The sequence below is a fragment of the Lynx rufus genome, unplaced genomic scaffold (assembly GCF_022079265.1).
Source record: "Lynx rufus isolate CCGP_SWC_20201006 ecotype Redwood Valley unplaced genomic scaffold, mLynRuf1.p SCAF_7, whole genome shotgun sequence".
Taxonomy (NCBI): Eukaryota; Metazoa; Chordata; class Mammalia; order Carnivora; family Felidae; genus Lynx; species Lynx rufus.
Genome location: NW_025814889.1, coordinates 54206797 through 54223410, shown reverse-complemented (window position 1 = coordinate 54223410; position 16614 = coordinate 54206797). Strand labels below are relative to the sequence as shown.

Sequence of the window (16614 nt, the reverse complement as noted above, 5' to 3'; positions counted from 1 at the left end):
TTTCATGTAAGTCCAAAAAGCTCACTTTGGTTCTATTTGTTTTGGCTAAAGAAATGAAAACCTTTGTTTTAACCACGTGGTCATTATTTTGCACGGGGACCATAGCAAATTATTATAATATTTTTAATCTAGCTAAAGACTAAAGTTATTTGATGTAACTTTCTCAGTGGAAAATTAGCAACTAAATCTTCTCTAACATCATTATTTTCTAGATCTGAATAAAAGCTTCTAAGGTATTTTTGTAATACAGTAGAATCTGATTGTTACTCAGATTCTATATTTTCTTCAAAAGAATGACGACTTATGATTTTGCCAGTTAACAGATTTTTGTCTTCTTAAAAGGATGAACTAAGAAATTTCAAGCTTTGAAACATAGATATTTGGAACACTCAGAAGAACAACATGGCAGAATCTGAGAAAAGAATTAAAACCCATAGAATAAGATGTCTTTCCAAGATGAAGGTATGGACTTTTGTGTGTATGGATATATGTATGTGTACTTTTTTTTTTTTTTTAGTTTAGAGTTTGTAAAGTTGCTCACATGAAGTGTTTTAATGTTAATGTCACATTACCTAATATATTGATAATTTCTTGCTTTAATTAAGTTGGTTTTATAACTGAGGGTCAAACAGGGCTATTGATTCAGGTAATTTAATCAGAAATGATTTTGAGGAACTTAAATGGAAGACAAGTTCTTAAAAGTTTTCAGGCGATAATATGTTACAATAGGATTTGATTTTCTGGATAAAACAGCAAATTTAATGTTCACTCTTTTGGGGTTTTTAGTCCAGAGGAGTGTGGGGGTCTCACCTAGAAAATGGTTCATTGTACAGAAATGCTTTGTTGGTCTGTTTGTAACGATTAATTCACAATGACCTAGCAAAACAAATATTTACTTCAAGCTTTGGCAACATATCAACCATTGTCTGTAAGAATAATGCCCATTTTGTTAGCTGTTTCTGGTACTCTTGACCATTTCAGAACAAATTCTTTTTGTATAGCTTCAAAGCCATTTGCCTTCAAAGAAAATTTTAATTTGTTTTAAACCAAGGGATCTGGATATTTGTCTTGATTCTAAAGCTAGTGACTGCAAGTGGTTTTTAGACTAATGTCACCAATATTCTCCTTATCAAAGTTTGTTTTCTCTTCATACATGTGTAGGGAAAATCTATACATCTGCATAAAAGTGGAGAATGATGATTTAGATCTAGCAAGCTACATTTGCCTGAAATGCTGTATTAATTATTTATTTAAAAAATTCCCCTCACAAAAAAAATTCCCCTTAAATTATCCCTCAATTCTCAAGCCCTTATCCTAAAACTGAATGGTTAAAAATAAGGATCTAGGCTCAGGCTTGCCGTATTCATGCCTAGGTTCAACTGCTTTCTTGCCATATGACCTTGGACAAGTTGTTCTTTGTGATTGCTTCAGCTTTCTGATTTGAAAAAGGTAGTAACAAAACTCCTGTTTCATAGGATTTTTTCCTTTTTACATACTTGGAAAATGACTAGAATATTATATACATTCTATAAATATTAGCTATTATTATTAATAGCACTATATTTTCACTAACTGGAATTTAAATAAAAACTTGGAAGTAAAAAATTAGTATTAATAACATTTGTGTATAAAAGTCAAGTGTCATTTATTTAAAAAAAGGTTTTAATGTAATATTTGCTTACTTAGGGGTTTGACAAGATTAGACATTGATGTTCACATTATGGTAAAATGTTCCAAGGACAAATTTATCAGGTAAATTGGGAAGCAACTGCTTAATAGCCAGATATTTTTTTTTTTGGCTTCTCTGAACTAAAAAATATGCATGTTAAGCAAAATTCTTTTTTTTTTTTTCAGTAGATAATCACATGGTTTATTTAAACTTGAGGATAACTGGATACTCTTCATTTTTTATTATTTCTCAAAGCTCAGTAGCTCCTAAACTTTTAACTTGCGCCCTTATGGTAGTAAATTTTAAGCAAAATTCTTAAAAAAGCATCAGTGGACTGTCCTCAGTAAGTTTGCTTCAAACTCTGTGGCATTATTGTTAACAGCTAGTAGAACTAGCTTCACAAGAATAGAGGCTATTTCGTACTAGACATTAGTCAGAATAGCCACTGATTGCTTTTAATTTGTGACTAGAACCAAACAGTTTAGGTAACCCATCTAGGTGTTTTAGGAAAGAACACTGGGGCCATGATTCTTCTAGTGTCTGTTCTTAAAATATTAAATAAAATAAATATACCCCCAAATATAATTTGTACGTTATTTGGTAGACCTTGCTTTTAAATATAAAACCTGAAGGGGCACCTACGTGGCTCTGTCGGTTAAGCGTCTGGCTTCAGCTCAGGTCATGATCTCGTGGTTTGTGGGTTCGAGACCCACATCGGGCTCTGTGCAAACAGCTCGAGCCTGGAGCCTGCTTGGGATTCTGTGCCTCCCTCTCTCTCTGCCCCTCCCCCACTCATGATCTCTCTCTCTCTCTCTCTCTCTCTCTTTCAGATATAAACACTTAAAATTAAAATTAAATATAAAACCATGTGAATTTTTTTTTATTCTCAATAATGTGCTCTGCAAAGATTTATAGTGTGGAGACAGTTTCTACAAATGGCATTTACTATAAAAGAATAAACAGAGATATAGCCATATAATGGTTTAGCTCATATTGAGCTTCATATTTAAATTTCTCAGGACTTTTTCCACATAAATTTCTATTCAGATTTCTCCAAATGAATTGGTACAGCCAATTCATCTCAGTTGTATTTAATTCTATTACATTTCATCTTATATTCAGCTTACTTTCAGCTCTGACCACTTCTTCTAGATGTTTTTGAATAATTATTCTGTTATTAATTCAGCAAACCTGTATTAAGTGCCTAGACACCAATGATCTAAAGATAAATAATATATGTATCCCATATTTGAATTGTTCACAGTACAGTGAAGGAGGCATCCAAGTACATACGTAATGTGCACGGCGATAAGGGCTATAATAGAGGCAGTACACAGCAGGATGAGAAGGTAGAGTGAGTGGTCAAGGCTACTTGGGGAGCAGAACAACAAGTCCCCACGATAGAAATGATGATAGAGTTGACTTTTAAAAATTGAGTATATATTTATCATATACACAAGAGGAAGAAAAGTATTACAAGTGGAATACCATCCTGTAAAATACATTGAGATGTAAAATGGCATGGTGAATTAAAGAAACTTTAAGTAGAACATTATGTATAGGGATAAGCAGCAGGAATGTTACTGACATATAGATGAAACATGGTTTGCCATCTAAAAAAGTATAAATGTTTGTTTTTGAGAAGTCATTAAAACATTTTAAGAAGTGAAATCCCATGCCAGTTATGGTGGCAGGTGGAGGGAGTTTAGGTGTGGACAAGACTACAGGCAACTAAGGAATGCTGACAATTGTCTCATCTAAACTGTTTGTACATTTGAGGGATTTCAGCATTTGGGTGATAGGGAAAGCTATGGGAATAAATAAGATTTCCTAAAGAGAGCATAGATAGCACAGAGTAGAGGGTGCAAGACAAATCCTGAACGAGCTGGCCAAAGAGAAGACTGAATAGAAAGATGCTAGCAGGTAAGTGGACATATAGGTGTGTGGGGGGTGGAGGGGTGGAGGGTGGGAACCTCAGGAAGAAAAGAGAGATTAATGGAGTCAAATGACTCAGAGACATCAGAAAAGCTGAGAACTGAGATGTATCTATTGAATTTCGAACTCAGGAAGTTGTTTTTGACCTTTAATGGAGTAGCTTCAGGAGAGGCTAAACAGTAGGAAAGTAAAGGGTGAATGGAAAGTTAAACAGTCTAGGCAATAAACTTAGACTGTTCTTCGAAACATCCTGTTGGTAGCTGGAATTGCAACCATCAGGGGGTAGGGAAAAATACCATATATATATACACGTATATCACACACACACACATACACACACACACACACACACACACACACACACACATATGAAGACAGAAGTATTTTAAATACATTTATAAATTAGTAGAGAGGTGGTAAAGAGTGTGAGGTTGAAAATAGAGGAGAGAGTAGTAGTTGATGAATCAAGATCTCAAATGGGGAGAATGGATTCAAAAGCATGGGTAGAGGGATTTTATTGTACTGGAGAAGGGACACCTATCCTTCTAAGGTAGGAAGGGAATTAGAGAGGCAGAGATGGGGGAAAGTTTGATGGTGATGTTGCTGAGATCATTTGCTGGTCATGAAGACCACATGACTGGTTCGAAGACTGAGAAATAGAAAAGATTGTGAATAACTGTGAAGGGAATGTACAAGGTACAATATAAACTGTGTGGTTGGTTTAAGATTGAGAATTTGGAAGATGAAGGGGTGAGGATTTTACAGATTTGAGTCTGCTGGCTAGAGAGTAGATTGAATGGTCTCCAGGATGGAAGTTTCATCAGGAAACATCTTTAAGTAAGACCAAGGAAAAAGTCCTTTGGCCTAGGGTTGTAAAACCACCATTCAGGATGACCTAAATCTATTTATCTCTATTGTGTATTTACTTAACTATGCTATCACTCAGTATACAATACTCCTTTGCCAAATCTTCTACTAAAATCTAAGTCTGCTTCTTCCTAATTTAGTAAAACTGTCAAAATTGTGACTTTTCCACATTTTCAGTAAAACCATACTAGCTTTTGGTGATCACAATGGTTCTGTTTGTTAAGTTGTCCTTGGTTTTTGTTATGGATCACATCAACCTGACTGTTCTCTAAAACTGTATCAGTAAGTAGGAAATGTGATTCAATATATAGAAATTTATTGTTTCTTATAGCAAATGCCTGTTCCATTTAGAAACATTTTTATAATGTTTTATAATTACTTTATAATATATTTTATTATAATATATATAATATTGTTTTAACGTTTATTTATTTTTGGGACAGAGAGAGACAGAGCATGAACGGGGGAGGGGCAGAGAGAGAGGGAGACACAGAATCGGAAGCAGGCTCCAGGCTCTGAGCCATCAGCCCAGAGCCTGACACGGGGCTCGAACTCACGGACCGCAAGATCGTGACCTGAGCCGAAGTTGGACGCTTAACCGACTGCGCCACCCAGGCACCCCTATAATATTGTTTTAAATAAATAAACTGGTAGTGAGCAGCAACCTAATGTTGCATAATTTGCATATTACTTTGGAGACACCTTGAACAAATTTGCTACAGAAATAATGTCTTTGTGTAATGCTGTGTTCCTTTTTTATCATATATGTATTTCTTGCACTACAGATGGCAGTGTAGTGTTGAAGATCTATTTAAAAGCTATCTCTTATTTATAATGACTGTTTCTGCATATGTAAAAGAGGTACCTATAAAATAATGAGGCTACAATTACCCACAAAATTCAATATTACTAATCAGTCCTACTTTGAGTTTTCAGAGACAATATGGCATGAAAGACCAGATGAAAAGACTGCATTAAAAGTTTCTTGCAAATTTAAGGGTTACTTATGTTGGAGATGATCAGTCTTGTGTTAGAAGAAATTTTGTCAACAAATGGCAAATATACAATTTAAAAATAATTTTTTCTATGTTTTCTTATATTCTTTTCTCCCTAGATGTTTCTGTTGGCAATAACATGTGCATTTGTATCCAAAACACTATCTGGATCTTATATGAATTCCATGCTCACACAAATAGAGAGACAATTCAACATTCCTACATCTCTAGTTGGATTTATTAATGGGAGCTTTGAGATTGGTATGAATTATTTTTGTATTACTCCTTTTTATATTTTATCTATAAAGCTAGTCTGAATTTTATTCTCCTCATTTGCAATTTTAGGCCATCTAATTTGACTGAATAATATGTTTTCCAAAATGGATAAATAGCCTTGCTAACTTTGGATTATGCTTAGAAACAATTCATTTAAATATTATCTCCCAAATAACACCTAAGTATTGCCACATATCCCACCACTGGACTTTTTATTCTAATAGTTTTTTGGTTAGCTAGGATAAGTAGCAGAGTATTTACATTTTTTAAATTTAATATATCATTTGAGAATTCTTAAAAGCTCTATCTTCCTATTCAGAAGACATATGCCATGGAAAACAAAAGAATCTGTTTTCCAAAGGAAACATGAATATTTTTGTTTTCCTGCTGTTTCTGGGAGGTTAACAATTCTTCTAAGTGCAGAAGGAAGAAGAAACTGTTTTTCGCATCTCCCTAAATTTATTTCAGAAACAGACTCTAGGAAGGAATAAAGTCTGTTCTTACTCTCTGAATTTTGTGGAGGACTGGGAAGATGTGAACATAGGGGAGGACTGAGGAAGAGAAAGATTTCTCTTGTAAACAAAGCTACATAGAAATACGAATGCCATTCTTTTACAGCTTTAGAGTGACTTCTTTTTCCTCCAAGGTGAATTTTGCTTTCAATATGCTTAATATCTGGAAGAAAAATCAGGATTGAGGGGAGGCAAAACTGAAACAGGTGATGCTTGATTGTATATTCTAGCACTTAACTCCCTGAAACTAAACTCGGCACCACCTGTGTGCTGGATCCTGGTGATGGAGTTAGATACAACTCTTTATATAGCCCTGCCTAGACTGTGCTCACAGTCAAATGGAGGGCATAGAGACACAATAATAATTTTAATTGAATACAGTACATTTGGTGACATAGATAGATGCAAGGTCCTATAGAAACATACAGCAGGGACATAGCCTTACTGAGGGAAGATCTTGACAGATGAGTAAAAAGTTGTCTAGGTGAAGAAACAGGGTTAGATGAGTGTGAAGGGAATTCCAATAGAAAAAGAAGCATAAGGGTGAGTAAGAGTAGTAATTTGTGTGGGGAGTAACACTCAGCCCAATATTGTTGACTCACAAAGCTTATGTGAGAATTATTAAGATATGAGTCTGGAGAAATGGGCAGGGGTGAGAAATGGAATATGGTTGGTCTTCTGTGCTTATTACGGCACTTGCATGAAATAAAAACTATAACAGTAAAAAGGAAAAAAAAGGTAAAAATAAACCCAGTTTTATTTGAATAAAGTTACCAAAATATTAAAACAACCTGCCATATAATAATATTTGTGCTTGCCAACACACTAAATATAATATCTACCCTAATTTTGAAGTAATGAGTAGTGTCAATATTTTGAGGTATCTACAACAATGTAATGTCATATGCAAATATCTATAACTTTTATTGGTGACAATCTGTGACAAAATCGTAGGTACTGTTAAGGCTACCATAGTTTGCGTCTACTCTCAGTATCAAAGAAAATGCTAATATAACTTTAATTATAAGTTAGTGAAAATAAAGATGCATTTTTTTTCTCACTCCAGATCATAGAACCCCTGATTTCTATCCATGGACTCCATGGGTGTTTGTTTATATATGGCACGTTAGGCGGGCCTATTTAAAACAAAGGTCAGATGGGGTGCCTGGATGGCTCAGCCAGTTGAGCCTCTGACTTGGGCTCAAGTCATGATCTTGCAGTTTGTGAGTTTGAGCCCCACATTGGACTTGCTGCTATCAGCACAGAACTTGCTTCAGATCTTCTGTCCTCTCTACCCCCTGTCCCTCCTCCACTCCTACTCGAGCTCTCTCTAAGATAAATAAAATATTAAAAAAAATTAAAACAAAGGTCAAATTTGCTTTCTAGCAGGGCCATGCTTGTGGCTGTGTTGGAGATAGATTTGAAGGTGGCCAGCCAGCCAGAGAGGATTCTAGCATGGCAAAAGCACAAGAGAGAGCTATCTGGATCTGAGTCACGGATCATGCTGGTAGGAATAGAAAGAAGAGAGTGACCTAAGAAATATTTAGGAGTTAAATTCCTGAGAACTTAGTGACAGATTGGATGTGGTGGATGAGAAAAGTAGGCATCCCCAGATTTACAGCTTGGGTAGTAGAGTGGATAATGAGAAAGGGGGACAAGATTGTGGTAGTGGCTATGGGAATGATGACGAGTTCTGTTTAGGAAAATTGTGGTAGTAGCAGTGAGATTTTGAGTAGTGATGTCCATGTTGCAGTTATAGGAGTCGGAAGCATTGGAGGAACTGTCTGAGCTGGAGGAACTGATTAGTGAGTAAACAGGTAGTTGTTAAAACTAGAGAACAGATGAGGCTATTTAAGAAGAGGGTATACGGTGACAAATACCATGGGCAGAGTGCATCCTTGAGGTACACCAATATTTCATCAACAGGTGGAAGAAAGTAACCCACGAAAGTGTTAAGAGAAGAAATAGAGAATTAAGAGGGGAAACAGGAGAGAAGGTATAGATACCAAGGGAGTACAAGTTCCCAAAATAAAAATTTCTCAACAGTCTCAAAAGCATTAAAAAATATCCCACTAGATAAGGTTAGAAAAATATTCCCTGGGTTTTATGAGATAATTGATGATCTTTGCCAGGGCATGTTTAGCTGAATAGTGGATATACAAGCTAGGAGGCAGAGAGAGAGAGAGCAGTGACTTTGGGAAAGAACAAGAGGGAAAGAAGTGGAATCTGCATCAGTTTGGAGAGAAACTAGAGAACATCTGTAATTAAAATGCATCAGAGAGGGAGACACTTAACATATACAAGAGAGATTATAATTAGTGGAGTAAGTTGTTGGAGGGAATAGAAGTGCCCAGGTTGTGTGTTAGTCTGTGGATGGTAGGATGTGCACCACAACCTCTGAAACAGAAGGAAAGTGGTAAGGCCATAACCTGGGAACTGGACTGCCCCAAATTTCTTGACAAAGTAGAAAGTATTAACTATGGAAAGTGAGTGGTGATAGGTGGCTTGAGAGCAATGATGCAGATCTGAAATAATCGCTGAAGAGAAAAGGAGAGGTAATTTACAGATGCCAATAAATGTATTACTTTGCTTACCTTTCCTCAGTAATGTTTATAGATAGCGTTCTCCATACCCTTGACAAAATCTTATCTGTCCTTTCCTATTCCCTTTCATGGTAATTATTTTATTGGCAGAGAAATGCAATTTGAAATATCAGCTTACCCTTATGTGGAGTGAAGTCTCTTCCTTTCTTCTCCTTTCAAAAATGGATATGGATTTCAAACTGTGGCTTTCTAGAGATGATACTGTCAACATGGATGGCTTTGATGATGGGAATTTTAGAGACTTAGGTAGGACAAGGTGGTTGCACTTGGTGAGGCACTGTCCATATAAAATAATGTAGGCACTGACATTTCTTCTACTTACAAGGCAGACTAGAGAGAAACAGATATGGAAAGAAACGTTTTCAAAATATACATTACTACATAGAAAACTATTAACAAATTGAGGGAAAGCTTTTAAAACTTTTATAATTCTTGAGCTCATCATAGAGGTTTTCCTTATGCATAATAAAATCAGGGAAAATATTGATTACTGAATTTAAGATGTATGATATGAGAACTTCCTCATGTGTTTGGTTCTTTTGACCCTTTATACCATACTTGTCAAGGACCTGTTCATCAGAACGAGGCCTCCCCAATTAGTTTCTTTATCCTTAAACTTCATTCTAAGACATGTGGATAAATTTTTCATTGAATTATTTACCCCTCAAAGCAAGTGTTATTTCTAAAACTCAGTGGAGAAGTGGGTATCTACTCTTTTTTACTTCTAAGGAGAGAAAAACAAACAGATCTCTGGCTTGATTATATTGACCAATACAAAGTTACATCTAAACAATGAGTTATAAAACATATATATATCTGAATTTGACTTTTGCTTCTCTTTTCCGAAATAGGAAAACATTATAATATTCTCTGGAGCGGGAATGGAGGGAAAGACCAGAGGTGACACATCTAAGACTAGATAATAACACACAGAGTCTTTAACATCTCTCAGAACTATCCTTCAATCCCTTCTACTCACTTCTCTTCTGCCGTTCTCTTTAACCGTTGGGGTTCCACAGATACCTGTTTGTGTATTTGTCGACATTGTAAAACAGAATCCTTCTTCAAGGCAAGAATTGCGTCTTATTCATTTATTGTTTCATGCATCCCTAGTACCAGTTCTAGTATTTGGAATAGGTTTTCTAAAAGAAATGCTAGATAGTAAATGATTGAATGAAGATATTGTTCATGCTTAATTGAAATATTCATTTCAATATCAATTTTTTTCCTAGGAAATCTTTTGTTGATTATCTTTGTGAGTTATTTTGGAACCAAATTACATAGACCTATGCTGATTGGTGTTGGATGTGTGGTTATGGGTCTAGGGTGTTTCTTACAATCTCTACCTCATTTCCTCATGGAGCGGTAAGTACTCAAGTTTCTGATTATTTCATAGATTCAACTTTGGACTGTATGGAATGAAACTTGAAATTTCCTTTCTAGGAGTAAAATTTCCTAAAAGCACAGAACGCTGCAATGGGAACTGGAAGATGCAGATTCCATTCCACTGGTCCACTGTGCTCTTGGCTGCCTCACTTCATTTATATAGTCATATTTTGTCCATATATGAAATAGAGATTTGGGATTTTATGGAGTGAAGTCTGATGAAATGATTTTTAGGAACAGGCAAAATTATCATATTGCTCAAAGAGTTGTCCCCTGCCCCTTCACCATTGTCCATATTACTGGTTTTGAAGAGAAGCTACTTGCAATTCTTTTAGTTCTTTCTTCTTCAATTTGCCTCCATAGTTCTAAGTAAATATTTAAACTTTCAGTTTTTAATACTTTCATGTTATGTCATATATGTTGATATCTTACTATAAAATTATATTCACTATTTCCATATGGACAATTATGTAAGTATCTTTCACCAATGAACCATGCTATTACTTTCTTTTAATATTTTTCATTTTTATTGGACTTCATAATTGCTCCTTTTTTATTTGATTAATTTTCTTTTTATCTCTCACTAATCATCAGCAAACTCTCCACTGGCAGGGCAACATCTCAAAATACTCATACATATCACAAGTTTTCATTTTTGCCTTAGAGATACCTCTATGTCACCAATTCTCCATTTTCAGTCTGAACTGGAATCTCCTTAGGCTTGGTGCATGGCTCCTTCCTGGAAATTTTTCCTCACCATTATCCTTGGGAATTTGCTTTGCCTCTTTCCTGTATTCAGTTAACTTAGATCCTGGATATCATATCTTCTACTTTTTACTCACTCTTTTTTTGGAAAACATAATCTAATAGGTTTCTGAGAAAATGTGTAAGAGACATAAAAATTTTAATTTATGGAATTCTACTCTCACACCTGATCAATATTCTGGCTGATACAAAATTCTAGGTTGGAAATATTTTCCTACGGATTTTGAAGACATTGTTCCAATGTTTTCTAGTTTACAGTAGTACTGTTGAGAATCTTGTGCCACTGTAATCCCCATGACCAGTTCCTTTTCTCTGGGAGCTATTGGGATTTTCTTTTAAGCTACAGAGTCTGGATTCATGATAATTGTCTTAGTATAAATCCTTTTCCTCCATCATGCTAGGTGTATTCAATCTGGGCATTTGGAGAATTTGTATTGTTTCTTTGATAATATGCCCCCTCCCCATTTTCTCTTTCTAGAACTTCTACTGCTTGAATTCTGCATATCTTATTATATATTTCTCATCATTTTCTCCAATTTTCTATCTTCTTGTCTTTTTGTTACTTTTTGGGAGATTTCTTTAACTTTATCTTCTAAAGCACTGAATTAATTTCTAACTTTTGCTCTCCCATTTTTAATTCCCAAGGACTCTTTTGTTCTTTGTATCTTTTGAAGGAATATTTTGTTCTTCTTTCAAGAATATGATGTCTTTTTCCAACTAAATTTGTTCATCTATCTTCTTTGTCTCTGCCTTCTCTGACTGTATAATTTTTATTTGTCTCTGTCTTTACTATTATAGGCTTTCCTCATATATCTGGTGGTTCTTGGTTATCTATACATATTTAAGAGAGAGGAATAACACAAGCTACGTGGAACTTCTGTGTATGTGTGTAAGACTTAATTAATGGAAAATTTCTTTGTAGGGTGATTGTACATGGCCTGGCTGTGTATTAAGTGACTCATAACTGCCCATAAACTATCTTAGGCAGGGATTCTCCAATCTGTTTTCCAGGAGGTAGAAGCTTGGTTACCAGCACATGGGAGTGGAAATCTCACTTTTCAGTATATGGATTTTTTAAACCTAATATCCCCAGTTTTTAGTATATCTTCCCTATCCTCGGTGTGTTTATTCAGACTCTAGAGTCAAAAGCCATATTCAGTTGAAATGACAGAGGATGTCTAAAAAGGCTTAACTGCTCCTTATACATACTTGAAAGCAATCCCCTTTTTGGACCATGCATCCTCTCACCTTTAGAAGTATCTTCTTTCTTGACTGAAGCTTTCCAGGGATGTGTGGCATGTGTTCAGTTGCTCTCGTACAGGCAATTACTCAGTTTTATGTTTCTCGTATCTACTAATTCAGTGATCATTCATTTATCTACTTTTCCATTTTCAAAATCCTACTAAACTCTCTCTTCTTGTCAGATCTTCCCTTTTCTTTATCCTCATGGCATTATGTCTTTTCCTTTTCTATTTTAAAATCCAGTTACTGCCATTTTGCTGATGTTTTGGGAATGAACAGACATGTGATATGTTATTGGGTTTTAAGTCAATAAATGAAAAAGATATTTTAGCTCTCAGATATTTCTGAAGGGATCAAAGGCATCAAGACAAAGAATATCTACTGTTCTTTTATTTCCTATCATATCCTATCCTGTTCAAGACAATGTTGAGTAATATTCAGCAATTTTGTCATTTCTTTCTATACTCTGCCAAAGGTATTATTATTTATTTTGTCTGAAGCTTCCATGTCTCATGGGACCATGGGTGTGGAAACAGAAGCCTTAGTCCACAGTTCACAGCCAAACTCTATGGGTATGATTGGGCAGTGTTTCTAAGGGGAAGGTATTTTAACCATTTTTATTATGTTCTGTAACATATTAATTAGGACTCTTGGTGACATCCAAGTATAACACTCTTGAGCTCATTTGAAACTCAGAAAGGCAAGTTTTCTTTTGGCTTTCTCTTATCTAATAGAAATATAGAAACCAATCCAGTGTAATTTCTAACAAAGAAATTACTTAGCTGGACATATTTCCTCCATTGCTGCAGCATATAATTTACTTTCTGAGAAAGGGTATGTGGATCTTCTGGTAATATGCCTAAGATAAATGGTCACAGTTTATTAACACTTTTGTTTTCATGAGAAGAGAAAAAGTCATTAAATTGTGCTGTCACAGTGTTTAAGATTCTTCTAAGGTCTCTCATGATGGGTAAATGCTTTGTTTCTTTTAGAGGGTTAATGAACAGGTGAAAGAATTATTGTTTGGATTCTCAGAAAGTGAGAGTATATTTCTTATTAGGAAACCTTAGAGAATCCAAAGTTAGAGAACTGCTTTATTGTGCTGTTTTTTTCTCTCCCCAAAGCCTTTATCTTCTTAATTATGCTTTGTTGAGTCTATTATTTTTCTGGGTTCTTGTTTATTATCACACAGTAATTAGTTCCAGGAAATGATCACCTAAAAACCACCAAAGGTCGATGTCAGATGATTTAGAAGGTAGATCATCCACATACAGATAATTGAAAGCTAGCTATCAAGGGATTGTACATTGAGAGTGAGTGGCAAGTTCTTTTCAATAATATTAATTTATGATGATTAGGTGGCAAAGACAAAAAGATACTTTCTTTTCTGGATTTGGATGTTGTGTCTTAAGTGAAGTAGGAGTTAATAATCTGCACAATGCTCACATTGTCATCGTTGGCTCCTTAACATCAACATGTTTTCCCTGTGTTCATACAGATATGAATATGAATCTACAGTTTCAGTTTCAGGCAATTTGTCCTCAAACAGTTTCTTGTGTATGGAAAATGGAACCCAGATTATCAGACCAACAGAAGATCCATCAGGTTGTCCACTTCATTGTATTGCTTTCTGTTCAGTGAATTTGTAACTGAACACTTTCCGCTGGGGGGCTTTGAATGTTATTAAGTTTGGTTAAGTAAACAAGTAAATGAACAAAACATATTTTATTTTTTTCAGGGATTTTGGAGGAGATCGTGGAGGGGATTAGGAATGGCTTATATCCATTGGCTTATATCCATCCAATAACATTATAAAATGTTATTCCTCTTATACTTGAATATATTTAATAACAATGCCTTATCTATTCTTTGAAATGGTTATTTAAAAATAAGCCAAAGACATCATTTCGAGGACCACTTAGAGTTAATTCCACAGAGGAAAACACGTTAGAAAGATGGATTTATGCTGATGATTTGTAAATGAATAATAGAGATAGAAACAAAAAGATTTGTGTTATATCACTGATCTTCTATAGCAGAGAAAGGAAGCAAGTATGCTCTAACTCTGATTTACTCTATTCTCTTTCTGCTGAACTAGGAACTTGTCTTTCTGCCGAACTAGGAACTTGTCTTTCTGCCCTACTTCTTCCTCCCTACCAGAGATACTACTTTACAGTCTGACACAATAGTGGTGCTTCTTCTGGCTTCCTGCAATCCCAGGCACCAACATGCCAGCTTCTGCTCCTTCATATGCTAAGAGACAAACAAACAAACAAAACCAAAACAGTGACATCAAGAGTGGCCTATATACTCTTCTTTTGCCAAAGACTGACTAGGTCCTATTTTCTATTTTTTTCTTTAAATACGCATTGCAGTGGATAAATAAAAATTCTTTGATCACCAGACATTTTATATTTTGCCCTGTGGTAGGCCTAGAGTTTGACTATGACCTCTAGATACAACTTGCTATTCTCACCACAGAAAAAAATTATGAATACGCAGAAATTGACATTATGATTTTCTGGACTAGGAATGACTGAGAGATAGACATATAGATAGATATATAGATAGATATTTCCAGGCCCAGCTGTGCTCAGGACCCTCACTTCTTTGGGTACCCAGCCAGATTATAGAAGATGAAAATAAGTTGTCATTCACTTTCCTGAACATGACCCTACAGAGTGTCCTCCTGGCTTGGTAGCTATTTTGGCTTAGAAAAGAATTGGCTGTTTTCAGACATGTGCTTATCTTCATCCCTTTCAATAACCTTTGGCCTAATCTTTATTATTCTACTAAGCAGTGCTGCTCCAAGGATTGGGGTGGATTTCTTTGTTAAAAGATTATTTGGAGGTTACAGTAAACAGTAGGTTCTATAGAGAAAATGTGATTACTACCAGTTAAATATTTTTAGTTTCTGTGAGGTGGTTAGAGCTGTAGAGAATTAAAACTTCAGTGAGATTATTATTTAAATCATATAGTATCAGTTCTAGGGAGAGATATTTGTAGGTTTATTTTCTCTTCCCAAAGTTAGTGTAGAAATCAGACAGCTCTCATAGTAGCTAACTGGGTCTAGTAGCTAGTGGCAAACTGTTTCTTTGGAGGGAAAAATAGTTCTGGTTTTTAGTGTTTGTCAATTTCCGTCAAATACTGCCATCAAACTGCCAATATGTTGTCACTAAATACTAAACTGAAGAGAGATGTGTATACTACTCATCTCTCCCAACCTAGTAGTAACTGGCTCCAACATACCATTTATATTTGCCATACCTAAGTACACTGTCAGAAAATGCAACTGGAATGGCCCAATGATTCACTGCTGACATAGTAATACAAGTAATTGAGAAGATGCCATGTCACATAAGAACTGTGAAATCTTTAACAAAAATTTAGAATTAAGTATTACTAATACTTTACTACCAAACCATGAATACAATGTATCTTTTTTCTTTTAATACAGAGTGTGTGAAAGAAGTTAAATCATTAATGTGGATGTATGTACTAGTAGGCAATATTATACGTGGAATTGGTGAAACTCCCATCATGCCTTTGGGTATTTCCTACATAGAAGATTTTGCCAAATTTGAAAACTCTCCTTTATATATTGGTGAGTTTGAAAACCTGCCTTAGCCTCCTTTCAGGAAAGTAAGTTTCTTAAGGGTGGATATCAGTTATTTGGAGTCAGTGATTTCCAGAATGACGAGCAAAGTACCTCGGCACACCTGGCCATCAATGAAAGTTTGCTGAATGGAGCCATTACATGCTAACTCCAAATAAGCCACTTTGCTAATTCTGCTTCTTTCTATTGAAAATACTACTAATCTAGTGCCCCAGGAGTTCTCTTTGATTCGTCCATTTCTTTGGCACCATTCTACATCAAATATATTAAGTGATTTACCAATATTTTCTTTAAAATGTCCCTTATTATTCAAAACCTTTCTTACAATTTTCATTACCTCTATTTTTTGTTCAGGTCTTCATTACTCCATCTGTAGATTATTATAACATCTCCATTGGTCATTTTATTGCTAGGATTTTTAATATCAATTTATTATCAATGTTTTTGCAGTACAATTTTCTTAAACATTGTTTTGATTATGTCTTCTCTACCAGTTTATATAACATACTGGCTTTTTATTTACTATCTCTGATCTCTCCACTTATTACAGCTCTGTACTCTATTTAGTTTATTTAGTTTTTTGTATAGTTTCTCTTCATCACAGTCTCTCCATGCTAGTCAGATTTTTCAGATTCTTCACAAATCTCTGGTTCATATTCTTGGTTGTGTTTCTGAAAATTTTCTTTTCTAAAATTGATCAGTGTCATCTCCGACAATAACCAATTTAAGATCTACCCTCTTAGGTTGT

At 35.1% G+C, this 16614-nt stretch overlaps 1 protein-coding gene across 4 annotated transcripts in view; it reads left to right on the top strand.

The window, feature by feature from the left end:
• Window positions 1-402: 402 nt before the first annotated feature.
• Window positions 403-16614, top strand: part of SLCO1A2 (solute carrier organic anion transporter family member 1A2) — a 54384-nt gene continuing 38172 nt past the window's right edge. Inside the window, exons 1-6 of one of the 4 annotated variants that reach the window (XM_047066909.1) lie at window positions 403-462; window positions 5586-5727; window positions 10090-10222; window positions 11807-11893; window positions 13749-13855; window positions 15708-15854. In XM_047066909.1, the coding sequence (XP_046922865.1) occupies window positions 403-462; window positions 5586-5727; window positions 10090-10222; window positions 11807-11893; window positions 13749-13855; window positions 15708-15854 (676 nt within the window). Of the gene's footprint in view, window positions 463-5585; window positions 5728-10089; window positions 10223-11806; window positions 11894-13748; window positions 13856-15707; window positions 15855-16614 lie in introns of those variants that run through there. The other 3 variants (XM_047066910.1, XM_047066911.1, XM_047066912.1) reach the window with 3 other exon arrangements.